This window comes from Anguilla rostrata, chromosome 10, assembly GCF_018555375.3.
Source record: "Anguilla rostrata isolate EN2019 chromosome 10, ASM1855537v3, whole genome shotgun sequence".
NCBI classification, from domain to species: domain Eukaryota; kingdom Metazoa; phylum Chordata; class Actinopteri; order Anguilliformes; family Anguillidae; genus Anguilla; species Anguilla rostrata.
The window spans coordinates 10520811-10548182 of NC_057942.1; the positions used below are offsets into that span (position 1 = coordinate 10520811).

General features: G+C 42.2%; 3 protein-coding genes across 12 annotated transcripts in view; 1 reads left to right on the plus strand and 2 right to left on the minus strand.

Moving 5' to 3' along the window:
• The window catches only part of LOC135264939 (transmembrane protein 132C), a 127644-nt gene extending 119203 nt beyond the window's left edge, over positions 1 to 8441 (minus strand). The window contains exons 1-2 of one of the 2 annotated variants that reach the window (XM_064354004.1): positions 8305 to 8441; positions 5034 to 5126 (exon numbers count right to left, since the gene is read on the minus strand). The gene's annotated coding sequence lies outside the window, so the exon portion shown is untranslated. Of the gene's footprint in view, positions 1 to 5033; positions 5127 to 6988; positions 7128 to 8304 lie in introns of those variants that run through there. The other variant, XM_064354005.1, reaches the window with a different exon arrangement.
• Positions 7123 to 18127, plus strand: piwil1 (piwi-like RNA-mediated gene silencing 1). Of its 2 annotated transcripts, none has more exons than XM_064354008.1 (21): positions 7123 to 7618; positions 8049 to 8132; positions 8319 to 8418; positions 9573 to 9701; positions 9787 to 10001; positions 10318 to 10439; positions 10561 to 10641; positions 10767 to 10964; positions 11447 to 11555; positions 11923 to 12049; positions 12340 to 12457; positions 12935 to 13049; positions 13411 to 13598; positions 14109 to 14181; positions 14791 to 14991; positions 15217 to 15320; positions 15593 to 15663; positions 15768 to 15921; positions 16045 to 16170; positions 16279 to 16426; positions 16802 to 18127. In XM_064354008.1, the coding sequence occupies exons 2-21, from the start codon at positions 8064 to 8066 to the stop codon at positions 16916 to 16918; spliced, it is 2565 nt and encodes an 854-aa protein (XP_064210078.1). In that variant the 5' UTR covers positions 7123 to 7618; positions 8049 to 8063; the 3' UTR covers positions 16919 to 18127. The 2 variants fall into 2 exon arrangements, with proteins under 2 accessions (XP_064210078.1, XP_064210077.1); XM_064354007.1 differs by having other exon boundaries at positions 8063 to 8132.
• A 38-nt stretch (positions 18128 to 18165) lies between these two features.
• Positions 18166 to 27372, minus strand: part of rimbp2b (RIMS binding protein 2b) — a 120234-nt gene continuing 111027 nt past the window's right edge. For 3 of the 8 annotated variants that reach the window (XM_064354012.1, XM_064354015.1, XM_064354011.1), the window contains 4 exons: positions 26353 to 26456; positions 24084 to 24155; positions 23201 to 23335; positions 18166 to 20410 (listed from right to left, as the gene is read on the minus strand). In XM_064354012.1, the coding sequence (XP_064210082.1) occupies positions 20216 to 20410; positions 23201 to 23335; positions 24084 to 24155; positions 26353 to 26456 (506 nt within the window). In that variant the 3' untranslated portion in view covers positions 18166 to 20215. Of the gene's footprint in view, positions 20411 to 21871; positions 22340 to 23200; positions 23336 to 24083; positions 24156 to 24635; positions 24663 to 26352; positions 26457 to 26898; positions 26962 to 27372 lie in introns of those variants that run through there. The other 5 variants (XM_064354009.1, XM_064354010.1, XM_064354013.1 and 2 more) reach the window with 3 other exon arrangements.

The following is a 27372-nucleotide window of genomic DNA, read 5'->3' on the forward strand; positions in this document are numbered from 1 at the left end:
AATATGTCTATGTACATGTTATGCCTGTACAGAAATGGGCGAGTTTTTATGATGTCCACTTCAGACATTGTCAGCTTTTTGAAGGATCTTTATCTTTGCATCCATTTGTTTCCACTTATTAGTTCAAAGACGCTCCTTAATTTTGGTCAAGGCCACAGTAAGTGGAGATAATGGTGCTATTTAGGGCTTTTAAAGATTAAAGGCAGAAACCCTTCAGTTTATCATGGATGGAATGAGCCTTTTCCGTGTGCGTTCTCTGTTTGGGAAGGCTGCTGTATTTAAGTCATTCAGCTTTTGATTACCCCCTTCTTGAAGACTGAAGTAGGCGGGGTCTTTGTGCATGGATACCCAAAGATTTGGATTTATTTTTATAAGCCTTCATAATTAACATAACTTAGCTTCCAAAAAAATAAATAAATAAATAAAAAAAAAACCAGCGCATTCATATCTGCATTTACCTTGAAAACAAGACTGGGGACATTATGTGTTTGCAAGCGTGAGGTTGCCTTACCGTGACTACTCTGTGAATCGCTGCAGATGTGGTTCGGTCACATTATTTCAGCAGAGATCTACCGAAAATCCCCCGCAGCTGCAAGCACATTAAGACACATTAAAGTGTCATCGGTTTACTAATGATGACAAACAAATAAACTGTGTTCATTTTTCCAAAGGAATTGGACTACGATCTAGAGCTTGACAACGGTTGACATGTTTCCTGTCAGTTAAAGTGGGTCCATGCCACACTGTTGATCCCACACAGACTGGGCATGCTGTTATTGACGCTGACACCGACGAAGACAGCAGAATACCGGCCGCGCTAAAACAAAATTAATCACACTTTTTTTTCAACGCCTCGTCGCGTGCTGCATGATATGGACAAATTTCTGTTGTCAACCTGCATCTTTTAACGGATTAACAATCACTTAGCCAGGTTGTTTGTGTTGGCTTTCTTGTTTCATGTTCGTGCTTTGAAATACGCAGAAAAAAATCCACGGCGTTAATCTTTTCGCCTTGCTCTTTCCCAAATTATAGAACCAAGACTGTGTCCTCATAAACAGACACGGGCTTGATCTACTGGTATCATTACGGTTTAATGGTGATATGCTCAGGTAGGATTTCAAAGGCACGCACGCTTTTTTGTTAATTGTTTATTCTGTCCGGGCTGAGAAAACAATTTTCATAACTTGAGAGTGACAGGGGCGTGAACAGCCTGCGAGTGAAGGACACGGTTCCGTTTCACCAAGGGATCTTGCCGATACTGAAGAGATTAAGTTCCACAGCAGGCGATAGAGTAATCTAATTTCCATAACCCGCTTACTGATGCCATGCCACAGTACCCTTATTATTCAAAATTCCTTCTTGTTCTATTTCTGTAATCAAATATAGGAGCTTCACGATTCCACTGCTGTTGGGGTGGTTGATTTTATTCTGCTTTCATTCATATATCATGGCTGAAATAGGGTTATAACCAGCAAAAACAAAACACACACACACACACACACACAAAAAACAAAAACTAATGTTGTAACCACACACGTCATCTGACAGAAAATGACTTTTACCGCATCTTTAAAAACCTGTTTTTCTTGTCAGCGAAACAGATCCTAAAAAGTACTCTGTTGAAAGCTGCAAAGCTTAGCCTATATGTGGTTACCAGAGGGAATACTGATAGCAACTCAATGTGACAGGCAAAAGAAATCTATAGATTATTTTTAATCTTTCCCTGTGGACACTTCTGTGAAAGCCTTTGGCAAAAAATCATGCCACATTCCATAAACTGATATACTGAGACGTTTCTTTTAAATTCAGTACTGATTCACAAACACCAAAATGACACGTATATATAAAATATTAATTACTAGTACAGCTACTTTTACTACTAAGACTATCATTTTTGCCACTGTGGTTAAATCTATGGCTATCAATACTATGCTGACTACTATTACTAGCCTATAATAAGTACTGATGCATAAATTATGAGCCTTGATAAGCAGAATGGCCTGTTTTCATCATTAATGAATTGTATGATTATTATAATTGTTATTATCATCGCTGATGGTGTTGCTGTTATATTTTCTACGATGATGATGATGATAATAATGATGAAGATAAAGAGGAGGATGATGATATTATTATTATTATTATTATTATTATTATAACATTAAGAACACAAAGTGTCTGGTCTTGGTTGAAAGCCCCCGTTTCCTGGCCTCCCTCATTTGTGTGTGGAATGGATGTCTCGCAGTGGTTGATTAGTGTAAGTGTGGGATCCAAGCTGCTGAGAGCTGCAGGCCCAGCTTGAGGCCTGAAACGTATTCATCAACTTCCCTGGCAGGGGGGCACCTTTCTACGCTTGGTCCCACTCTGCCCGCTGCTCGCTCGCTGCCTCGCTTTTCTTCTGTAGCCCCCCCTCTCTCTTTCATTTTCACTCGCTCTTTTTGGTCTCAGTCTTTGTTGTTTTTTCCCCCCTTTTTTTTCGGGAAGGTGGAGGGGGGGCACGTTTGAAAAGAAACTTTTTCAAAAGGTTTTCATGTGTCCAGTGGCTTATCTCATTCCAATAAAAGGTGTGATGACGAGCAAGAAAAGTATTTTCAAAAAGCCATGCTTATTTAATATTCCTTTTGACTTTTCTTTCTCTGATGCAAATGAAAATACCAGCTTCTTATTAATCATCGCTTATTTCTTGGTTCTGAAACCCCCCTCCTGGTACTGTAAGAAGAAAAAATATATTGAAGATTTTGAATTTATGAGCATAAAATCTGAGTGTTTCCCTTCTTTAAAAAGCCTTGCTCCTCCAAAATACATTGAGCACTCATCATCAGAGTCTAGTGCAGGAATCATTTGGGCTCTTGAAGCTAATGCTAGCCTATATTTACTCAGGCAACAGACTGTGGATTTGACTGTAAGTATTAGGCAAAATTATAACATAAGCTCAAGCAGGTGGGTCGGAAGCTAAAGTGGTCTGTCCTGACGGTTCTGATGTCACCAAGGGAATTGTAGTCTAAAAAGAGTCTAGCGAAGGACCTGAGATAAACAGCATTGTGGACGGAGATGAAAATATCTCTGCTGCTGTGTCTTTTGAAACCGCTCCACATTGAGACATGAGAAGGTAATAATTACTTTAATTATGATCCAGAGTCCGCTGATAGGCATCTTTCTGAAGATGAACCCCAATTGGACTCGGCCCAAATGCACATAAAGAGAAGAAATAAATCTCTTTAAGTTTTAATGAACCATTGATAAAAAAGGGAGGGGGGGCTATGTTCATTCTCTCAGTGTAACAGAGTGCTGGAGAAATTACAATATCTTTTTTGCGGGGTTAGTTTTCAAACTTGTGATGTTTCTCTTTTTCATAATAATATAAAGAACTTAAAAGATCTTAAAAGATGAATCTTGGTAATGGATTAGCACAGAGCATAGCGAGAGGCTTCTGCTGCCAAGGAGATATAAGCACGACTTCAGGGAAACAAGAAATGGCCACACTTGGGAGGAAACACTGACTGCAAGGGCTGAAAGAGCAGCAGTCTCTCACGCAAAATCAACACAATCAGCATACTGCAATGAAAGGTCACTGAGTGAGGCGGTTCAGAGAGCTGATATGTGACATTCAGTAATATGGCATTCTGAATGACAATGTGCCCTCATTACAGCCAAAACAAAAACCACCAATGTCTTTGTGGAGTTAGAGGTTCAGCACTCTCTCTCCATGATAAAAAAAGGCTGAAATCCCAGCTTTGGTAATGGGCATCACCTTCATGCAAGCTGACCCTTACATTGCAGGCCATTAAAGGGGGGGGCATTTACTGTGGTGTACAGTGGACATTTTCAGCGGTGTGAAAATAAACAAAAATTGAGCAGATTTATAAAATTGAACAAAGATAGAAGAACCCTTCTCAGCGGCTTAGCGACATCCATACGCAGTTTGTGGTCACTCAGTCACATGCGTCAGTAGTGTTTCTGACGTTCCCACATCTACGTGGAGAAGGGCCTCTCTCATTCAAGGCGCAAATTAGCTGCACTTTCATTTTGGTGTGTGCCCCGTGGTGCTGGTTCCCATGCTGGGTTTTAAGGAATGAATGAGTTTTTGTTGGATGCCCACGCTTAATACCAGAGGCAAACATAACCCTTCTTTTTCTTTATCAGACCCGCTCTCCCTGTTGAGAGCTACTCTCACAGTCGTTACTTTCAATTTCCTCTCTGAATAGTTATTTTCTCCGATTACATTTTAAAGACTACAATTTCATTTTTTTTTTTCAGACGAGATATAATCTGACGGGATTCTAGGGCAGTGATTCGGCAATTTTGAAGCCTTAAAACATATTTAAGTGTTTCACAGAAAGTCTTTGCCTGTTTTTAAGCACCATACTAATTTGATGCACACAAGAAGCAGCTACACTAAGAATAGAGAGGATATAATCCTCTCTAGCAGACCAACTGCACTGACCAAGGTCTCAGTTTCTCTGAAAAATGGACAAAAAGGAATGACAAAATAGCAATGCTAGATTCTGAACATTGCTACGCATCAGTAAGGAGACATCACTGAGGGCCAACCAACCCATCCTTTGAGTGACAAAAGGGGTATGTTTACGCATCGGGGAACACAAGCCCATTTTACATTGTGTTGCCATTGGGGATGAGTTCAGTGCTCCAGGTGTTGCAACAGCACATTCTATACAGTATTCATTTCTCATTTGCATTTTATAGATCTTATAAAATGTGTCAGCACTGTTAATAGAGAAACACTTGGCATCAAAAGCCCCAGGAAAACAAAATGCCATTACGCTTGCCTTCTACAAGATGGTTCACTATTTTCCCCTGCTGAAAGGATTAAGGTTCCTAACTGTGTATTACCCATGTGCTTGGCTAGCTGAAGTTTGTTTATCACAGTGTCTTTCTTAACCTATCTAGAACTCACTTGTGAATGTGTTTATAAATGCAGCAAGTAAACTTGGGGAATGTGAAAAGGCATATATACTTGAATACTCATGGGCACAATTTTTTGCAGATCACTGGTACCAGAAATAAACACTTACCCCAGTTCAAAATGTCTGACGTCCTCTTCTCATATGGTAATGTGTAGAAAGGTTTCTGGGATTTGTAGTTCACCGAAGGGCGCAGACTTGGATCTAAAACAAACAATAAAAGGAATAAAGAACACAAAGAGGTGAATATTTAAGGTAATGACAATGCTTGGAAATGTGCATCACCTTGTGCTAAAATCTTTTTTCTTTTGCATTTTTTAGACTCTGATTCCTCCTCTCCTTTTAAGGCAGGTAAACAGTGACTGGTGCAATTCCTATCAGACGTGTCCCTCAGGTCTGAATCTGTAATCAGTCTTAGATCTCAGACATGAAAGACTAACGTACATCTTCCTTAGAATGCCCTCTAAGGTGCCAAGTGATTTTTTTTTTAGTTTTTTTTTTTGAGGACGGAGAGTGAGGGTGGGGCGAGATGAGGGAGAGAGGAAAAATTTAACGGTGGCTCATAATGTGGGCATGGTAATGTACCGGGAGAGAGGCAATGTGTGACTTTGCCGCAGAATCCTCAACATCTGAATCATTAATCTTTCAGCAAACTCAGCAGGGGCGTCGAAACAAGGAAGGGAACGACAAGCCCTGCACGCTCTTTAGGAAACTTGTTGGCTCCCTAAATTGCAGTTAAAAACTGGCCTCTGCACACAACTGGTAAATAATAATGCTCCAACTTGGGTGGTTTATGAGATGACACAAATGAGGATTGACAGGTTGCAGCTGCTCAGATTCATCATAATGCACAAATACACACCCGAGACACCAGTCTATCATGCAGCTATTGCCCAAATCTCTCTTTTAACATAAGTGCCAACCAGAGAGGCAATTAAATTTGTTTAAAATATGGGGTGACACAGCTGGGCACAGAACCCACAGTCTTCTGGTGTAAACAGGCACTCAAAATGGAAGGTCACATAACCAAGAATGTGAATCACAACAGATCTGACATAGTGAGGAAAATAAATGTAAAGCACCTTTGTATACAAAACATTGCTGATGTTTTTGTTTTTTTTGCCCTGCAGATTAAACCAGCTGTGGTTTGGACCCAGGTGCTCAAAGGACTGTCCGAGCATACAAACTTCAGGCTGGGAACATCCAAATGAAAAATGAGTTGTGGAATTGGCATTCTTTGATCACATCTTTTAAATGGTTATTTTTTACATTCGACCAAGCGCAACCAAGCAGCATGGTGTTGCGGCAAATAAAACCACAATGGAGAGACCTTGAATTAACAAATATGCCAATTTATCATATTTGCGTAAAATCACACAAGAAGATACTGGCCTAAATCCCCGTGGGCTTCCAGAGAAAATTAGAAGGAAAATCCACTTTGAATTTGTGCTCTTGCTGATTCATGTGTCTCCCAGTAAACTCAGATGTTCTGGGGTCCACTGATGTTGTTTCCATCAAAATACAAGGAGATGAATAAACAAGTGACTGTGGCACAGTAGGGGAACTTCTATCTGCAAAACCCAGGCAATGGTGAACGTACAGGGCTTAAAGGTGTAGAGCACATTAGGCACACACGATTAGCTTTCTTCTTCCAGTGGATTCTAATGCATTCATGCAAAGGAACTGCACATTGTATTTGATACACGAGACTGTTTACTACACTACATTACTTTTTTACTCTCTCTATTTAATAACAAAAGTAGAGAGAGAGAGAGAGAGAGAGAGAGAGAAAGTGCGCGCTCGTCTGTCCACTTAAAATTCCTAATATAACATATTCAGATGCTTTTTATCCAAATAGCGTGTTTTTATTTTTTTGCAGAGGCACTCTCAATAATAGACACAAGTGCCTTTATACACTTACTTTTTTGTTTGTTTTACAAAAATCAAGTAACACGAAAACACATCCCGCAAAAAGCAATTCCCAGTTAATAATTTTCTCAGTGCTGTCATGATTTGAGAGGTTTATAAATTCCTGGCTACGTATTAGTCATAAAACATTTTCCTACCTCAAAAAAGAGCTGCAATACAAATTTCAACTGGAAAGGTAGTTAAAAAAACAAGTGACCTAGTTAAACTAAGATGAAGAGAACATGTTCGAAACTCAACAGATTTATAAATCATTTGCCATAGCGACGTGGCCAGCTCGGTAACTGTGAATGCACTTGCTATAACGGTGTGAATAAAATTGACATTAAGAAACGAAAACCCACCGCTGCGATTTAGAAGTCAGGCCATTCTTCCGGCGCCATCTAGTGGAAAGTCATCATGTTGCTCTCGACGACAAGTTGCAAAGTTGCAAACTGCGCACAGTCAGTTGCAAAAATCTTCATGTGCACAGTATCCGTACAAAACAAGTAGATCCACTTAACTTTTGAAACCAATTTACCTATGAACAAACAAAACTATCAACATTCTTTCTGCTGAATATTAATAATAATGCAAAATTAAGTAGAAAAATTAGTGTAACATCATTTTACATCTTATGCAGCAGACCACTGCTGTATTACACGCGTAGGGATACTAAGATTGACGAACCAATGGTTGCCTTATAACGACGGGTGTGGTTTAATTAGTGTACATTCCAAGTTTTTTGAAGGCGCACAACGAGGAAAATTAGAAGTTCATCATCTTACGAGGTATTATAATATACAATACTGTATTGTTTATATTATATGTATATATCGTAAAGTGAGCGTTCACTTTGCAAATTTTATAGCTGACTAGTTTAAGTTTGCCAAACGGAATGTTTATTAGCTCAAATTTAGCAAATAATTGTAGATTTGCTTTATTAGTTTCTAGCTACCGAACCTTTAGAATAATTTCGCCTGGCGAAAGTAATTGCTGATTACATAATTCACTTAAAGTTTACAAAATGGCATGGAAAACAGCTGCCCTGTCAGCACATTGGGCAGCTTGGTAGCTAGCTAATGTTTACGGCCTAACCACGTGTATAGGCCTCTAGTTAAGTAGCAATGTGGTCAATTTCATACGGTGAACGTTGTCTAATGGCAATACAATTTAGTTTTGAACTTAAGGCACGGAAAAAAAAAATAGGGCAAATCTTAGTTTCTTCATTACAGAATGACCGGCCGAGCTAGAGCTAGATCAAGGGGACGAGCCCGTGGACAGGAGACCGGGCCTCCAGGAGTGGTGAGAATCTTCCACATTTCTATGTAATTAACAGTTCCGACTGAACCGTGGTTAGTTATGCCCAGTTTCTTGAAGCACAGCAACGCATTTTCTGAAACGGGTGACGTGCCATATAATCTATATTTTGGCGCTCCATGTTTGTTTTGCAGGGACAAATGTGTATTAAACGTACCAATGTTATTTCAGCCACCATCGGAGGAGCCGGCGCGGGAAGTTCCTTCAGAGGCCGGTGAGCTGGTGGGGCGTGGACGGCAGAGAACAGCTCCGGGAACTGTTGCTAAGGAAGGTAGCAAATGTTGGCTATAAATCTTAATTCTTGTCCTGAGCAGGATTGTTGAATGGCCAATCACGTAGCTAATTAGGGGTCCAAGCAGTGATTTTTATACTGTCTGTGCTTGAGATTTAGGTTGGTACTATGCAGGCAACAAGTAGTTCCTTCTGAAGTGTACAATGGCACTGGCCCCACCTGATCATGCTCCACTGAACTAAACACAAATTTATCATTTTACTATAAATTGCAACTGAACATACACAATCTTTTGAGTCAAAGTGTATCATGATTACTCTTAATGTAAATTGGCACAGATTACATGACATTCTGCAATCATTGGACTGCTGTCAGGCAGACATAGGGATCATGAATGGAGGATGATTTAACAATGTGTTTTTAAAATTTTAACCTTGGTTTCCTACTAAGACTATCATTGTTGCGTCGTCAGTGAATACTTATAATTTGACATCTGAAGTATTGGCTACTAAGTTAAATTGGTAAAATACAAGGCAGTAGTGTTTCAATTAAGTGTATCAAGAATCCACATCCACACTGGTATAACTAAAATAACAATGGGAAATGAAGAAGTTTAGCTTAAGATATAATGCAGTGTATCTGTGATCTTTCAGGATGCCCATGGCGTTCTTCCCACTTGGGAATCTTGCTGGCAGTCAAATAATGCTTCAGTCAGAGAAGAAAGAACAGTAATCTCATGCTATAAAGTACAGACATCTGATGCTTTCTAGAAAATGTTATACTTCATAGTTTTTTGGGTACATTTTAAATATAGTGCTGAAATTCTTCATTTGTGATTTTAAGTTGGAATTGGTCAGAATTTACTTATCCAAAGTTGACCAAGACCAATCGCTATTAGAGCCTGTTCAGAATAGTAAGCAAAAACAGTATATTTAGATCTTTGGGGAAATTAGATTTTCTGTTATATGAAGTTCTGCTAAGAGAACATCAACAGAAACTGCTCTTTTTATTCAGTTTATCAGTTAATAAGAAAAACCAGGCAGTTGCTTGAGAAACAGCCCTGTATGTAAAGGGATAGGGGGAATTTTAGGTGACGGAAATCCCCGGCACACAGCAAGGTCGGCTGATTACCATGGCTGCGTTTGTCCAGTTCTCGCCGAGCTCACGCGTCTCTTTGTGCTGCCCTTGCGCAGCCATCTTCCAGATCTCCGCCGGCTTCGCGCAGGTGAAGATCGGGGAGAGGGGCGGGCGACGGCGCGACTTTCACGATGCCGGAATCAACACCCGGCAGGCCATGGAGCACGTCAAGGAGTCCAAGTCCGGTGCGTACGCCGCCCGGCTCTGTGGGGAGGACGGGCGCGTTGCACCAGCGCACGCTATAAACGCGGCCGACTCTCTCTCCCAAAGGTGTTTCCGGGGCTCCCATCGAGCTGAGGGCCAACTTCTTCCGCATCCTGTCCCGGCCCCAGTGGGTGCTCTTCCAGTACCACGTGGACTACAACCCCCCCATGGAGTCCCGCCGCCTGCGCTCCGCCCTCCTCTTCCAGCACGACGAGACGCTGGGCACCGCGCGCACCTTCGACGGGGCCATCCTCTTCCTCCCACGCAGGCTCCACAACACGGTGCGGCATCCCCCCCCCTCCCCCGCACATCCGTCACCCCAGCGCACTGTTCATTAGTGTTTCCTAGCTCAGAGTGAGAGTAACCAATGGGGAACACTATATGATTGTAGTTTAATGGGAGGTAATGCACATGTGCAGTGTTAATTAAACTCTAGCAGAGTACTTAGGAGTCCGATCGTATGTACTCTGTAAGAGTCGATTTACCACGGAACATGATACTGTGCTAATGTATTGCGGTAAGAATTGTTGGGATTGTAGTCCCAGTCCGGAGCAGCTGTGCAGACGATGTAATGCTGTAAATGCGTGTGGTGTGCAGGAGACGGTGCTGCACAGCGAGACCAGGCACGGAGAGAAGGTGAAGATCACGGTCACGCTGACCAACGAGCTACCCCCCACCTCCCCGGTGTGCCTTCAGTTCTACAACATCATCTTCAGAAGGTCAGGCTGGAGCCTCCCTGCAGCTGCTCACCGGCCACTTTGGGCAGTCTTCCTTTAGGCTATGAAAGGCATCAGGGCAGTGACAGGCAGAGCCCCTACATAAATGTACTTCTACTTACAGAGTGCTGAGGATGCTGAACATGCAGCAGATCGGCCGCCATTACTACAACCCCAGCGACCCCCTCAACATCCCCCAGCACAGGTTTGTGTCGCTCGTGGGAGCACAGGTTTATACTACACACACCGATACAAGAGTGACCCTACGGAACCGTAAATTCAGAATCCCCGGTACAGGTTTTATAACCGTACACTTGTTTTGAACGGTAGGCTGACGATCTGGCCGGGCTTCACCACCACCATCCTGCAGTACGAGTCGAGCATCATGCTGTGCACGGACGTGAGCCACAAGGTGCTGCGCAGCGAGACGGTGCTCAGCGTGATGGGCCGGCTGAGGAGGGAGTGCGGGCCCGAGCACTTCCCCGAGGCCTGCACCAAGGAGCTGGTGGGGCTCATCGTGCTCACCAAGTAAGGCACGGCCAGTGGAGCGATGCACACCGTTTCTCTTCTGTAGGCTGATACTGAGAACTGTGTTGCCAGATTCACTGACTCGCAATGGGTGCTGAAGGTTAGAATTCACAAATGGCTTCTGTTGGATTGAAAAGAGGTGAGGTGTCAAACGTGTTAATGTTTTGAAGCTGTTGTCATGCTAGTTCTGAAGGTCTGCAGTGTGCAGGTTTCTGAGGTTTTGGACTCTAGGTGTGTGAACTCTTCAGCCAATCAGGTACTTAGGTCAGTCAAGTGTTGAAACACACTGCTGCCCCCCAGGACTGCAGTCTGACAGCCCTCTGTTAGAGACACCAAGTATTCCGATGAGTATGACACTTGATTATATCCATGCAAGTTAACATGTTTCAAAAATATTTTTTGGGAATTTATGCTGGTGTACAGAAAAAGGATGTTACAAACAATGTGGAATTAAATTTTGTACGCTGTATTTGCTCTTCTAGGTACAACAACAAAACATATCGAATTGACGACATCGCATGGGATCACACCCCAAACAACACCTTCAAAAGGGGGGACTCTGAGATCTCCTTCAAAAACTACTACAAGACCGTGAGTGCACCCTGGAGTCCCTGCTCGACCATGCCATGTATTCCATTTTGTTTCCAGTCAGCTGTTGCCAAGTTACATGTTTTAAGCCCCAGGGTGGGATTGAGGGTGAGATTGCAGTGCAATTCCCAGTCATTGTTTTGAATGAACCAGCTAACTTGGCTCTCCGTATGAAAATGCTGATCTAAGCTCTGGAGTCCCTCTGGAATAAAAGCATCTGCCAAAAATTTTACATAAATTAATTGTATCGTAATTTACAACAACCATTGCTGTCTGATTGCACTTAGAAAGGAAAAGTCTAAGAAAGGAAGCTTCATTTTTGTTTTTTTCCTGTTTGTAACCACCAAATTTCAATGTTCGTACTATACAGCAATACGGTCTGGACATCACCGACGGGAACCAGGTGCTGCTGATCAGTCACGTGAAGAGGCTGGGCCCTGCGGGAGCTCCGCCCCCTGGGCCTGCCATGCTGGTGCCTGAGCTGTGCTACCTGACAGGTGGGTGTGGTCTAAGTCAAATTCAGGAAGAGTCAGTAAACGTGACACCTTTACCTGGCCCCCAACCACAGGCCTGCCATGCTGTTTCAGTCACGTTTGAGTCTATGGGGCTATATTAGATATGTAGCCATGTAGTGGATGAGATATTGGCTAAATATTCTTGAAAGGGGTAAAAACACAGGATTTGTCTGAGCGTGTTGTGGGAATCCCCGACCTGAATGAGTCGGCACATTGCCTGCTGCTTCCCTGACCTCCCCGTCACATTTACTGACCCCCTTCCCTTCACTCAGGCCTGACAGACAAAATGCGCAGCGACTTCAACATCATGAAGGATCTCTCATCCCACACCAGACTTACACCGGAGCAGAGAGAAAATCGACTCAGCCGCTTCATCAACAACATCCACAAGTATGACTATCCCAAGGCCGACACTCGGTTGTAATTGTTTTAAGGTTAGCTGTTGTCCTTTGCGGCCTTTAATTGGAGTGATAAATGCTTTGAACTGCCTTAAATTAGCTGCATTAGTATCACCGATTGTGTCATGGAACTTTAAATGGTGAAGTTTGTCAGCCCTGACCCTCAGAATCCACTGTGTAAAGATGGCTTGTGTTCAAACAATTTAGTCAGCCTCTAGAGAGACGGGGGAGCGCATCCCATTATGAAAGAGATGAGGGAGAGGTGTTTGTGCCAATTAAGAGGAAAAGATGAACTATTTCAATCTATATTTAATACTCCTGTGAAGGAGCCGATGCTAGTTAGTGTTCATAATTAAAGCTCAGCTAGCAGTGTAGTGCATGTTCAGTGGGTCCCTGTGACCTGCGCTAAGTAGCGCTGCCGTAGCGTAGAGGGAGAGAGCAGGCTAACGCGCTCCCCGCTGCCTCCCAGGAACACGGAGGCTCAGGCGGAGCTCAACACCTGGGGGCTGAACTTCGACAACAAGCTGGTGAACATCCAGGCCCGCGTCCTGCCCGCAGAGAGGATCGTGCAGGGGCCCAAGACGGTCTGTGATGCCCTGGGGGAGAGGGAACACGTGGGGAGGGGTTTTTGTTAAAGCAGTGAAATGAAGCATCCAATTTTTTAAATGTGTGGGTTTTATTAGGGGTGCACAGTAATACTGGTGTCATAGGGATATCGGCCAGCAAGGGGTTAAAACTAATTTAACGGTATTAGCCCGATACCAAGATTATGGCTGTGATGGGCCAGTATGACACAGCATATGCACATTAGAGAGGCAGCTGTTTAAGATACTGTTATATATAATGAATGCATGCTGTAAATGTGCTTATTTGTGCTTATACATACAGTGTCAGGGTAATGTGTTTGTATTGTGAAGTCCTCATGCTGTCCTACCCTGTTACCAGTATGAGTATAATCCCTGGATGGCGGACTGGTCGAAGGAGATGAGGGGGCTGCCCCTGATCAGGTCCCGCCCCCTGGAGTCCTGGGTGATGTTCTACACGCGGCGCAATGGCGACATGGCGCAGTCCCTGCTGCAGACTCTGGGTCGAGTGTCCCAGCCCCTGGGAATCAAGATGCAGAGAGCAGTCATGTGAGCCATGACTGACTGTAGGGGGAGCCAGAGGGTTAACTTCAGGGCAGATTTAGAGGCTATTGATGCTAAAAAATGACTTGCCCCTGAGCCTTCCTAAAAAAATACAATTTAAAATGACTGAACAGAAGAAACTCTTCAAAGTGAAATCTTCAAAGTGAAGATTTCAGTTCAGTGCTTGAATATTTTAGTCAGATGAATAATGACAGACTTATTTTTGTTTGGGTTAGTGCAGTGTTTAATGTCAATGCAGCATATTTACTGAATGTTTAAACAGTACAGTCTGTAAAAGACATCTCACAATCCGTTTGACCTTTCATGGAAATTTGTACTGTACTTGAGTCTTTGTAATTTAATCAAAGAAGTGTTGGTAATTAATTTTGCTTGATATGGGCAAGCAAGGCTGGCAGAAATGATACAGTCTTCCAGACATAAGCATAACTGTAGCGTTGTGTTACAAGCCTTCCGCTCCAGAAGGCAGTTAATGGCCGTTGTCTTATTTCTCTGCAGGATTGAGTATGACGACAGGCAGGACGCTCTGCTCAGGTCTCTGCAGCAGAACGTTGGCCCGGGTACTCAGATGGTAGGTGTGCACGCAGCCTTATAGAATGCAGGACTGCCATCATGTGGTGAGATTTTAAAATCTTAGCAAAACCCAACAGGCTACACCATCTGCCAGTACTGCAGAACAGGTGTCTATTATTCTATCCATCACAAATTATATACCAATCAAAGGACTGAAATCCACAGCAAAACCAATCCTACATGTTTGTTTAGCTGTTTTAGTAAGTGAGCACACGCCTCTGTCATGACTGCTGTTTGTGCTCCTTATTATGAATTGTGTCTTTGTGATGCAGGAAAGCATCAGAGTTCATTCTGTGAATAACTGAAATAAAACACTTGTAGTTCGTGACTTGTGCCCTTAATCCTTATTCTAGTAATGTGCTGGCCTAAGGTGTTATTTCATGAGTTTTGAGTCTGACGTTAAACATTGATTCAGTTCTTTGACTAAAATCTTGCAAAGGAAACAGATGTTGCATTTAAGTGGGAATTGAATAACTAAAATGGGTGAAAACTCCTCCGTGCTGACCACAGCAGATCAGCACATTCTCCCCCCTGTTCAGGTGGTGCTTCCGGGCGCACTGACCACAACGACCCGCCTCTTCAAGCTGAACGAACCCTGTCTCCCCAGGTGGTGGTGATTCTGCCCACTAACCGCAAGGACAAGTACGACTGCGTGAAGAAGTACCTGTGCGTGGAGTGTCCCACTCCCAGCCAGTGCGTGGTGGCTCGAACCCTCAGCCGGCCTCAGGCCCTCATGACCATCGCCACCAAGATCGCCCTGCAGATAAACTGCAAGATGGGCGGCGAGCTGTGGAGCGTGGAAATCCCGGTAAGAAACGTGTTCAAACACACTTACGAGTAGTGCATTAGCATGTACAAAACCTTTTAGTGTACACAAACTAATAACACAACCAATGATTTGTGCAGAACATACCATGGCCAATCGTCAGTCATGTTACTGGTTTTGCGTGTGCTAAAAGGTTTAATAAATCACAGTTACACTTCTCATACCTCTGAACCCTGCTATGCTCTGTAACTGGCACTTGTTCCCCAGCTCAAGCATCTGATGATCGTGGGGATTGATTGTTACCATGACACCGCTGCTGGGAAGAGGTCCATCGGGGCTCTAGTGGCCAGCCTCAACCAGGGAATGTCAAGGTAGGGGTTCCACACTGGAGCGGGCTCTGCTGGGAGTTACCCCTAGGAAAGGCACTGGTGGGGATAGTTTGGGCGCTTGAAGTTTTACTGTTGAAATTTTTTTTTAAGTAAGTTGGCAAGTTAAATGGACGTAAGATCTGTGTTTTTCCTTGGTTTTTCATGTTAAGTCATTTGAAAATGTAATTTCTTGAAAAGCAAGTGTCCCAGTGTACTTGGTCCATTTCTTTCGTCCTTGTGTGTCAAATGCAAGTGAAGTTCCCTTCATCTTCCAGATGGTTTTCCAAGTGTGTGATGCAGGACCGTGGGCAGGAGATCATGGACGGCCTGAAGGTGGCGCTGCAAGGCAAGTTGAGTCAGTGGCCTGGCAGCGTACTGCAGTTCGCTAGCCTGGCGCAGGCTTTGCTACGAGGCGCGGCCCGTGCCTAAAGCGCCTTTTCCCATCTCCAGAGGCTCTGAAGGCGTGGCTGAAGTACAACAACTGCCTGCCGGCCCGCATCATCGTGTACCGGGACGGCGTGGGCGACGGCATGCTCCAGAGCGTGGTCAACTACGAGGTCCCGCAGATCATGGACTCCATCCGGGCCCTGGGGCAGGACTACGCGTGAGAGACACACACACGCGCACACACACACACGCACACACACACACACACCCCTGCTTTTAGCGCTCGCTCTCTCCCCAGCGATGCCTGGCAGAGCCACGCTAACGCCTGCCTGTCCCCCAGGCCCAAGCTGTCGGTCGTGGTGGTGAAGAAGCGGATCAGCTCCCGCTTTTTCGCCCGGCTGGACGGGAAGCTGGCCAACCCGCCGCCAGGAACGGTCATCGACACGGAGGTGACGCGCCCCGAATGGTACGTGACGCCAGGCGTGCGCGCTCGCGGCGCACGAGCGCTCTCAGTGTGGCGGTACGAAGACGTCATCCAGTCCAATTCCTTTCTGAGCTGCGGTGTGGTTTTCAGGTACGACTTCTTCATCATCAGTCAGGCCGTTCGCATGGGGAGCGTCTCCCCGACTCACTACAACGTGGTGTTCGACAGCAACGGGCTCAAACCGGACCACATGCAGCGGCTGACCTACAAACTCTGCCACCTGTACTACAACTGGCAGGTAACAAAACGCTGCGTTCTACGTTCTACAATCCTGTCCTGGTTGGTCTTAAAATTATTTACAACTGATATTTTCAGTGTGTGTTGGTATGTCCTGTTTTTAATCCGTTGCATTTTTAGAATAAAATGTTAATGGGTAGTTCACCCTAAGATTAAATTCTACAAATAATAAATTCTAATTTTTGTAGATCAAAAAATGTCTTGAAACGAAGGCATGGCTTTAATTGATGCTGTGACATCTGTCTCGACCTGTGTCCGTGGTTTGAATTAGAATATGTGAATTCATCTGGAGAAATATGAAATGTATTTAACTCCCATCCAAGCCCGTTAGGATTTGGGTCTCCAGGTTGTAACTTGGTGTCCCTCGTTAATTCAGGGGATCATCCGGGTGCCTGCACCCTGCCAGTATGCCCACAAGCTGGCCTTCCTGGTGGGCCAGAGCATCCACAGGACCCCCAGCCTGCACCTGGATGACTTCCTCTACTACCTGTAATGGGGGAACGGAGAATTTTCATTCAGCGAGCGCATTTGTTAGAAATTTTCATTTTACGAACACTTGTTTTAAATCCTTTTATTTTTTTAATTTAAAAAAATATCTTTTTTTAAGGTACCTAAAGACTTGTTTGACTGCTTTTTGGGAGCAACATGATGGTTGGTTAAACGGACTAAAGTTTGTTTCATATTTACTGTTTCAACCCTTGCATCTACATGATGATGCCAAGTTCTTTGGCAGTGTGCGTAACTACCGAACAGGAATGTAAAAACCTGATTTCAGTTTCTGTTAAGATGTTCATTTGAATGTAATGGTGGACATGTTTGTGTGCACAGGCTTGTTTCAGTGTTTACAGTAGCATTAAAGGTCATTAGTAAAAGGTCTACTCAGTCAGTGGTAGGATTTTTTCAGTTGCTCTGAGCAGTATTAGAAAGTTGAGCGGTGTTCTCTTCAACACCGGCAACACGTATACATGTGAATGTAACTTCATCTTTTCAGGTTGTTGGCACGTATTTCAATTTCTTTTCTAGAAACTTGCAGCAGTTATCCCTGCTTTCGAGTTGGGAAGAGCCATTTATCATTGAGTTACTCAGGTATATCAGTATGAAGTATAAGGAAAAAGGGAAAAAGTTATTTTATTGATCAAATGTAAATTAAAAGAACAAGTTGAATTATCTTGAACTAAATGGCACAGTCACCACCAGCAGCACTTATAAACTGAATACTGACAGACCCACACATGCATATATATATATATATATAGTTGCACACAAGGGTCTATGATGAGTTTTTTTATTTTTACTAAAACTACTGATAAGTTGGCTGGCTGAGCCATAATGTCAGCTGTTTCCTTAAGTTTGCTGTTAATCAGTACTTTTAATGGGCACACAAGTGGAAGTATGGCTCCCTTTGAATACCAACCATTGGTAAAGAATGCCCGTTTTTGGTTTAACAGTGAAAACTCTGGAGTATTCATTTTTCTGCTGGTCTGCCTACTTTTCATTTGCAACTATATTCATCTTTGTTGCCCTAAGTGAAGTTGCTTGACTTAAGACGGTTTTGCTAAGGATGGTCAAAAAAACAAACAAAAATAAAACTTTGGTTTTTGTTCAGTTAAATTGTGTGGAAGAGTTCTCCAGAAGATCAAGTTGTTTCCTATGTGTATGGTGTACTGAAATGGTGTGAATAAAACCTTTGTTGAATAAGGAATAGTGCATTTCATTTTTCAAAATATAACAAGACAAACATTACAAAATATCAAATTTATTTTGATAAAAAATTTGTACACATGCACCACCCACACAGTATTTGATAACCACAAATATAGGCCAATGATATATATTTTTGATTCATAAAGCTAGCACACAATTGCAGACTTTTAAACATGTTTCTGAAGACACCATGGGGAAAGCTTGCACTGTTTGATTATAAATCTTAATTTACAAAAAAGGCAGTCTGAAAATCAAGTATAAACATTTAAAAACAATTTACAAATGGACAAGTACAAAAAGAGCAACAGTCACTCAAAACAATATGTATAGAAGCTATGCCCAATCACTGATTCTTTATGAACTGGGAGAAAAAAATGTACATTAAATGGATCAAATGCAGAATTCTTTTTATTTTTTATTTTGGCGAACAATTATGCAAATTATACCCAACTTATTGTACATTCCATTTTTGGCAGTCTCAGTTCTTTTTCTTTCATTCAAAAGTAGGTAAAATGAGAAGGAAGTGGGTGGTAACAGGTAATGAAATGGTCTGAGTGACAACGGTGTGAAATGTTGGCTTTGATTGATGTGTAAAGGAAAAGCACGGAGGAGAAAGATCTCATTTCACATACCAGCTCTGGACCAAAAGTGTGGTGTACATGATGAAACCAAATAACTTTTAGGGTGGCCCAAAACATACTGCGCCTCATTCACTGCAATACACATTTTTGGGGGGTTAAAATGACCAAGGCTTCCCATCAATATAACAATATGGAACATGCAGAAACAGCCCGTTAGTTAAAAAGAAAAAAATGGGATGTTTGCTCCTGCCTGTCACAACAGGAATTTGTTTAAATGAAGGTCATGGCCAGAAATTAGCCTGTAAGCACATGAACACATTTTTGTGCAGAATCTGGAGTAAACTTGGGACTTAAAAATTAGACCCAGACCCCTCGGATTTTTAAAAAAAGGACTATTCAGCCCAATCTCTCCCCCCCAACCCCCTTCTGCCCTCCAACAAAATCAGATATACATGGAAATGTAGTTAGTACCACGTCACTTCATCACAGAACTTGAAACTACATTTCTTTTTTCTTCGAGAAGGAACACATTAACATGAATGCACACAGTACATACAAACTACTCTTGCTCCATTTACTGGACAAAATACAAACCATTGTGCATCAATAAGGCAAATACATGGAGGCTGGTTTCAACTAGGCATTTCATGACCATTCAATACTGATGAACTAGTCGTGAGTGATGGGGGCATGTTCCCTTTTGAAAAGCTGAAAAGCCAAGACTTGAGTGTTGACACCTGTTGGTCCAGATGGGTGTGTATTTTTTTGCAGCCAAAAGAAAACCGTGTTTTACCAATTCCTCTTAGAGAAACGGTATGCTCTTGAAATGTGAATTTAGTTCTTTTCTCTGGATGTTAATTTCACTATATACTCAATATGATGTTACCTATGCTTTGTTTTTTTATGCCAAAGCCAGTAAATATATATATAAAAAATTCAATCTGATAAGTGTTTACAGTGTATACTAAGGCCCTCGTTGATCCTAGTCAGTCATGGGCTGTAAACATCCGCCATCCAATTTGTTTGGAGGCAAGCTTACAAGAACAACAATAACAGTGATGGTAGGGGGGCATAGCATTTTCATTACTGAGTTAATAATGTGTGTTTTATAGAGAGAGAGAGGTAACAAATACTGTGAATGCCCTCTGACTGACCTACATTCAGAACTGAGAAAACATTTTGATCCACTTGGAATCCACGATAAACATACTTGACTGGAGAGGTTGCATAAAAATAGTGACATCTGGTATTCTGCCGTCCCCTGTAAAAGTCCCTGCATTTAGATCAAACAAATACAGTCAAAACTGAGCATGAACTGTGTGCTTCGCGAGCACGAGTTAGATGTGTGTACAGCACTTGACTAGTTGACAGTTGTCATGAAAATCCTAGTTTTGACAGCTATTTTTTTTCCCATTTGTTTTTTTAAATTACAGTAATGAAAGAATAGAGTTGTTTTTTCTGTAATATGAATGTGGTTGGTATATACTTCAGTTAAGTATATCGCTTTATTTCACGGCGCCAAGTCTTTTCAACAGTTTCTTCCCTTTGGAGAGTAGTCCCTTTTTCTTTTTGGAGGACATGTCGCGGGGGCCCCTGATGGGGCTGCCGGGCCCCAGGGTGGCGGGCCCGGAGCCAGGGAGGTGTTGGCGCACAGTGGGGGAGGCGGCTCTTCTGGGCGGCCCAGTGTTTTCCAGTGGAACCTAATGGGAGACCCGTAAGGGACAGTTCAGGGGATTACAAAGCCAGCTCTCTCGCACCCCCAAGTCCCTACTCCCTCCACTTCGTCCATTTTTGTCTCAGGAGGCGACCCATACCTTTGGATTCATGTGTTATCTCCCTTTAAAGTGAAGTCAAGTGCCTCTTCTCGCACACATAGGTTAAGTTCACATTTCTAAGAGCAAGCGTACCTTCACACGCAACGTGTGAATTGAAGACTACCCCCTCCCCTTCCATCTTCCCAGCATGGAAAAGCAGACTTCAAATCAAGCTGGTTTAAATGCTACACCTGGAAAAGCCAGAGCACTTCCAGGACCCAGAAGTAAATGTGCATGTTTAGGTCTAGTACAGACTTTAATCAAGTATTCACTTCATCATTAGCACACACTTGGTTATTTTGCTGCTGGCTGCTTGAGGTCTAGACGTTTCCTCACAGCATAAGCAAGAGATTGAACACAGTTATCAGATTATTCTCCAGTGAGGCACAGAAAATGACAGTATGTGCAAGTCTTTCAATTACCTCCTTGTAAAATCAGTAATACAACCAGGTTACAATGAGACATCTAGAGTCTAAATATTCCTTTATTGTAATCATGAGCTAAAAGGCTTCTTTTCAATTGCACTCGAGAAAGGACTGGTGCCCTCGAATATCATTAACATGAGACAGTAGCTACTAGTATGAGTTACGACCATCTAGGAGTCCAAATGAAAAATTTTAGGGATATTCTGCACATAATTGAATAATAAAAAGTGATATGAAGAGAGGAGATAAGTATTTAATTTACCAGTTTTGATGCAATTAATCACTTTTCACCAAGGTAACTTCATCAAGGTTGTGGGAATCAATTCAACCTGCTTTAAAAAAGTTTTATTTACAAATCTGTCTGCAAGCATTTAACAATAGTTAAATAAAATTAAATAAGAAAATAAAACAAAAAGCTTCTCCATTTCTCATGTTAATATAGTGATGAATTTTGAAAACCTAACTGATGCCATTTTCTATGAGAAAAAAAAATTGTTAGTAGCTCTTTAGCCATTTCGCATCATTCCTTAAGTGACAACGAAAAAGTGCACCCCACAAACGACTTAATCAGGATCTTTGAATAACACGCTGTGCAACCACTCTCTGAAGCCAGGCTAAGAAGACGATTTGAAGGCCAAATGGTAAAGATATGCCATTGGAGTTCTAATGTGGTTATACTTTTTCACAATGCGCTTATCTGGAAACCTCTAGAAGAAATTAGCTGGTCAGAAATTTTCCACTGGGTCACCATTTTGTTTTTGCTTTTCTATATTAAGTGTGGCAGGGTGCACTACTTCAAGGAAAGGGAAGGTATCTTATTGGATGTTAGAGAGTGTAATAAACTGCAAACAATAAGGAGGCAATCTTGGCGTGCAACAATGGCCTTTTAGCTTACCATGAATTACAGCAGGGATACTTATCATGAAGGACGAACATTTTAATGTTACAACACCCAGAGAAACAACTGAAGATACCATACTTCTTGTCTAATGCACTGGCCGGGGTGTTCTCTCAGGTTAATACAATACTCCCAACCTTTGATTAGCAATATTTGGGTTTGTCAGAGGAAAAAGATCCAATAAAACCAAAGAAACTCCATGTCACATATATTGGTTAAATGTTACGTATGTTTGTGTGTGTGTGTGTGTGTGTGTGTGTGGAGCACTGAATGTGTTTAGTTACGAACAATTTGAAAATAAAATCTGAAAATATTGTTTATGTTTTTGGGAAAAAAAGAATACAGAAAAAAGAAAGAATTTCTGTTGCATACCGGGAGCTAGGGTACCCATGTCATCTGCATTAGACCAGGAGAGCGTATTCTTGGTATCCTCAGTTGCTCACTTACGTGACGGAAACAGTGCCTTTAAGGTGTGAAATGAACACTCTTCTTCTGTTTTGCCAAGCGGGTGAGAAAAGAAATAAAAAAATGCAGTGATGGCATTTCAATAATCCGCACTATGAATATGAATAAAATAATAAGGATTATAATCAAATAAACAAAGAAATACAAATCTCAGATGAAACCTGTTGATAAGCAAACATATTAATTTGCAATTTGTTTACATACAGTTATTACAGTATTGTTTCTACTGTTAATACTACTGTTGTAACTATTTTCAGTAGCTTTATTTGCTGTTTGTATTGCTCAAATATATTTTAGAATGTACCCAATGTTACAAAACAAAGTTTTCTGGAACAAATACAAAAATTGTGATAGTTAACATAATATTTTGTGTTCAGGTAAAAATGTAAGTTTCAATCCTATAAAGGAAATGACATGCTTTGCTAGAGACTACATAGTATATTAACCTCAATCCAGCCCATCTAAATTAATTGTTCTATCGGTGATTATTTTATATCAAATGCAGGCTATATTCATAAAGCACTTACAATGCTAAATTTACATGCTTCCTTGTGAAAATACAATAAAATGCTTTGTGAGTTTGACTTTTTATTTTTTTTTAAATATCCTCTTACAGAAGGCTTTATGAATATTTCCATTTAAAAATATTACAATGTACACTTTCCCCCCTTAACAGTATATACATATATGTACTTCTGTCAAGTACAATGGAGTTCTCTTCACTGCTCTAATTTCAACAGTGGTTTTGAACCAATTTCCAAATTCCCCATTGCAAATCCGTCTGTTTTTCACACACGAATGCACACGTTCAAGTGAATAAATAGCGAGGTAAACAAATCAAAACAACAAATGGATGACAAAGGGCTAGTACTGCGAAAGAGGATGTACCCTTTTGGTCTTTGTCCGAGCGGGGGTGTCCTGGGCGTATCGAGACGGACTGTCTGTGAGAAAGACCTCTACGTCGTCAGGCACTTCTTCCAGAAAGTTTGAAGGAACGAGACCTTTGTGTCCATTGAGTTCACCCTGCGGAGGATAAGTATGGAGAGAAGGTCCTGCATAATGTATACCATAATGTACACAACCATAATGTATATCTACCGCAGTCTCTTGTTAAAAAAATGTTTACTCTCCTCTGCAGCAGAAATATCTGCAATAAGCGTTCAAAAGGGAACTTTGATTCATTTAGTCTGGTGTCTGCTCTTCTCTGCATTATCCCTGGCCTGCTATTATTCTGGAAGTTACAAAATAGAAGGTAGCTCCGATCAAAATGTATTCTTAATTTTCAATAATTGCAGATCAATAATTGCACTAACATGTGTTAGCTAACAAAAAATAACACACAATATTTCCTTGTAAGTCAAGATTAAGGTCAAATATTGATTGAATCCAGGATAAGAACAATTATTAAACAGCAGTACAGGAAAGAAATAAGGCTTAAGTGCGCAGCAATGGTTAAGGCACAGGAATTGTAATCCCTCTTAAAAGGGCAGGGCAGCTAAACTCCCTACACTTCAGTAAAATCTCTGGCTGTATGAATGCAAAACGCAATATATCAGCTACTGATGAATCCAATTACTCTAGATTTGTCTAGATAGTTTGGCAAGTAGTTCCAAATGATGAGTGATTGAATATCTTGAGCACAGAGTTACTGCATGTGGGAGAGTTCCCACAAATCATCTTATTTGGAAAAAGCTGTGAGGGAGGAGCAGTGTATGGCCTGTCCCATGAGAAACGCCCCACCCACAGTCAGCACAACTCATCATATACTTACGTAATAAAACCCATCTTCATCGATTTCCCCAAAAACCGTGATGATGTCGCCTGCGCAGAACGTCAGCTCGGCCTGCGACAGAAACAAAGTAGTCCTCAGATGTGTATAGGCACCCAATCAGACGTTTGAATACGCAAAAGACCAAGAACATAACAAAAACAAGCCAAATCTGTTTATGATGCCTTCATTTTATTCCAGAAACACCAGCATATTGGTGATGAATAAAACGTTCCCCCTCCCTCATTTGTGTGGTATAAGAGTATAAAATATTTCTTCCCACTACCGGCCAAGCCAGATGCATTTTATACTTCAATGGCCAGTCCAGCTAGGCAGACTGTGAAAGCTTCTGCACACCAAATGTGGGGTCTTTGAAGAGAGCATCATAACACGGACAATAAACGCAACACAACACTGCCTACCTACTTCATCTCAAGCACCATTCAGAGTTTAACACCCAACAGGCAGGTCAATCAAAGACTGAGGGGCGGGCTTAAAACAACACGGGCGGGAAATCACTCCTCCTCATCAACGGGGCCTCTCTACTCCACTCACCTCCAGATCCAGCCTCCCAAACTCTGTCTGTGGCATCAATGCAGAGGTGAAAGCAATTAACCGCCCAGGAGTAAGGGGAAGTGGAAGCAAATGGCAGAGTTTATATACATACTCGCGCACGCACGCACGCACGCACGCGCACACACACACACACACACACACACACATCCCATAAGAAGACCTATGACCATCAAAGATGGTAATTGTTTCTTGTTAGGGTTTTCAAACAAATATAAAAAGGCCACACAATCCCTTATTCTTTCAAGAGAGTACTCTCACAAGTAACCAGAGGACATCAGTTGACAAGCAATAGGTGCCAAACCTTTAGCAAATTAGAATTCAACAGAGGTATCAAAATCTTGCAGAAAGGATTACCCAGTCACTCTAAAACTCCAAAAAAAGATGACTCACGAATAAAACAATCATAGTATTACAATTCAGTTATGTTTGAATTGTGCCAGTATAATTGTTATATCCTCCACTCTTTTTTAACAGTTCTATGGTGATTTCAGTTGTAATTTACCCAAAGAATCACTGAGAAAATCCACATCATGAAACACAACAGTAGAAACATAGGCAGCAGCAGGGTTCATTCACTGCACCAGCAAACACGGGGAAAGAAGGAAGCGAGACTGAACTATACACACAGATGAGGAAAAGCACTGTGTATGACCAGCTCCAACGCGCACCCCCTGAACCCCCCCCGCCTGCGTACACCTATATATTTTGGGTTTTTCGTCCAGCGCAAGTGCGTATTGTAGCCAACAGTGGTTGCATCAAAAGATATTCCGGCCTGATCTATTCTATCACAGCATTATGAATTTTAATGCCTTGTTGCAGTCTGAAAACATTTGCATTTATTTTGCATAACTGTTCTGCAGTCAAACTATTCTACACATTCTACCATTAGTGTTACAGTGCATGTCGTATGCAGGCGTGCACTTCGAACCAAATTTAATCAGAGCCTGCACTACATACTGTAAAATCTAAAATACAGTCTAGCACAGCACTGAAGTATGAATGCAATAAGACATTGGGAATTATCACTCCTTATCGGCCACTTCACCTTTACTGCAGGCCCTTTGAGCACAATAATGTCCCATTGCTTTGAGTAGTGAAGGAGAATGAGGGAAACATGGCACAGTTTGGGGAACTCATTTCCCTGCTAACAGATGATAGTTTTTCCTTCTGCCTTAAATCCATTCACTTTTCTGCCATTACTGCCAAAAGATTGAGTGCATCATAAACAGAATAACATAAATTCCACTTTTGACAATTACAATTTTAATTTAATAAAAGTAATTACTGGTAATTTTCCATATATAAATATAACCAAATTACTTAGCAGTGGCACTATGACCACAGTCTTGAGTGATACCCCCAAAATAAATCTGAAAATGTTTCACAGCCACAAGACTGGCATTTATACATGAACATTTACAGATTTTAAGCAGGGTATAGAGTCAGTTCAGGAAATTATGAGAAATCCAATTTATGGATCAGAAATGGCCATAATATTCTATGTGGAATTTACAACAAATTAATGAAATTTCAATTCAGTTCCTGAAGTGGCCAAACTGAAGTGGACATGACCCCAAGCCTGGTATAAAGTGTCCGGTCTGTTATAGTAGTGTGTGTGTGATTGTCTCCAGGGAAAGGCAGGAAAAGCATGCTTGTGCATTCAGATTGAGGGGTCACTCTGTGGCGCTGGCAGTACCTCCACGTCCACGTTGGGGGAGCTCTCCCTGGGGTCGTAGTCGTACAGGGCCACCATCCTCCGCGTGGCCACCGGGTGCTGCCTCCCGCTCCGCCTGTTTCGTTCTGCATCGGGCAGGGACAGACAAGACAGCGCGGGCTCTGGTCAGCCTAACGTTTGCCTGCCGCTCCTTCTCCAACACAAAAACACGCAGGTTTCCTTTACAAAGTTCTCCCTGACACGGTTCACTAATCCATGGTCATTACACACATACAGTATGGTGTGACAGCTGTAATTGTTGCAGCTGTAATTGTTGTAGCAGCTGTAACACTGCAAATACAGTGAGAGTTAACGCCTGCAACCCCAGCAGGCACCGCATGAGTGATATTGAAGTGCAAAGACAAGCATGCCAGCTATTAGTATGAACTTTCTGAGAACAACGTCGATGGCAAAATCATTTGAGGTTTCCATGAAAAACGAACAAAGAGGAAGACGGATGGAGGGGGAGGGGGGAAACAAACAAAGAGTTGAGGTGAAGGAAAGTTAGTTTGGAAAAGAAGCACAGACCTCGCTTGGATTTTCGGGACCTGCGGTTTACTGAACGCCCGTCTTTGAAACGATCGCAGTTCACTTCACAGGAAAGGAAAGCCAAACAGAACAGAACAAGAGAAAAGAGTGAAGAAGCCCAAAAGCGACCGGCTTGCCTGCAGCAGAGCCTCCTGTGCACTCACAAACTCACAGATATCTGACCGGAATCGAAGGGCAGTTCATATAAACATACCATCCAATAACCTCTAAAATGATACGTGGCTGCAGATATCCAAAATGGCACCTGTCTGTATCACATGTGAACAACATAGCATAGATTTGTATTGGGATTAATGTCAAATATTTCAGAAAGCACTATGATGTCTACTGCTATAATACATCTTGACAACCCACCAGTGGCAACTAGAAAAAGTCTCAAATAAACTCCAGTCTTCTGCTAAATGTGGCTGTAAAGAAAACTCCACACATCTGATTGTAGTTCCTGCCAGCATT

Excerpts from the sequence above, each read along its gene's own strand:
- piwil1 (XM_064354008.1), top strand. The coding sequence starts at position 8,064 with ATGACCGGCCGAGCTAGAGCTAGATCAAGGGGACGAGCCCGTGGACAG. Across the intron at positions 8,419-9,572 it reads GGGAACTGTTGCTAAGGAAG|CCATCTTCCAGATCTCCGCC; the intron begins GTAGCAAATGTT and ends GCCCTTGCGCAG. Across the intron at positions 10,002-10,317 it reads CACGCAGGCTCCACAACACG|GAGACGGTGCTGCACAGCGA; the intron begins GTGCGGCATCCC and ends TGTGGTGTGCAG.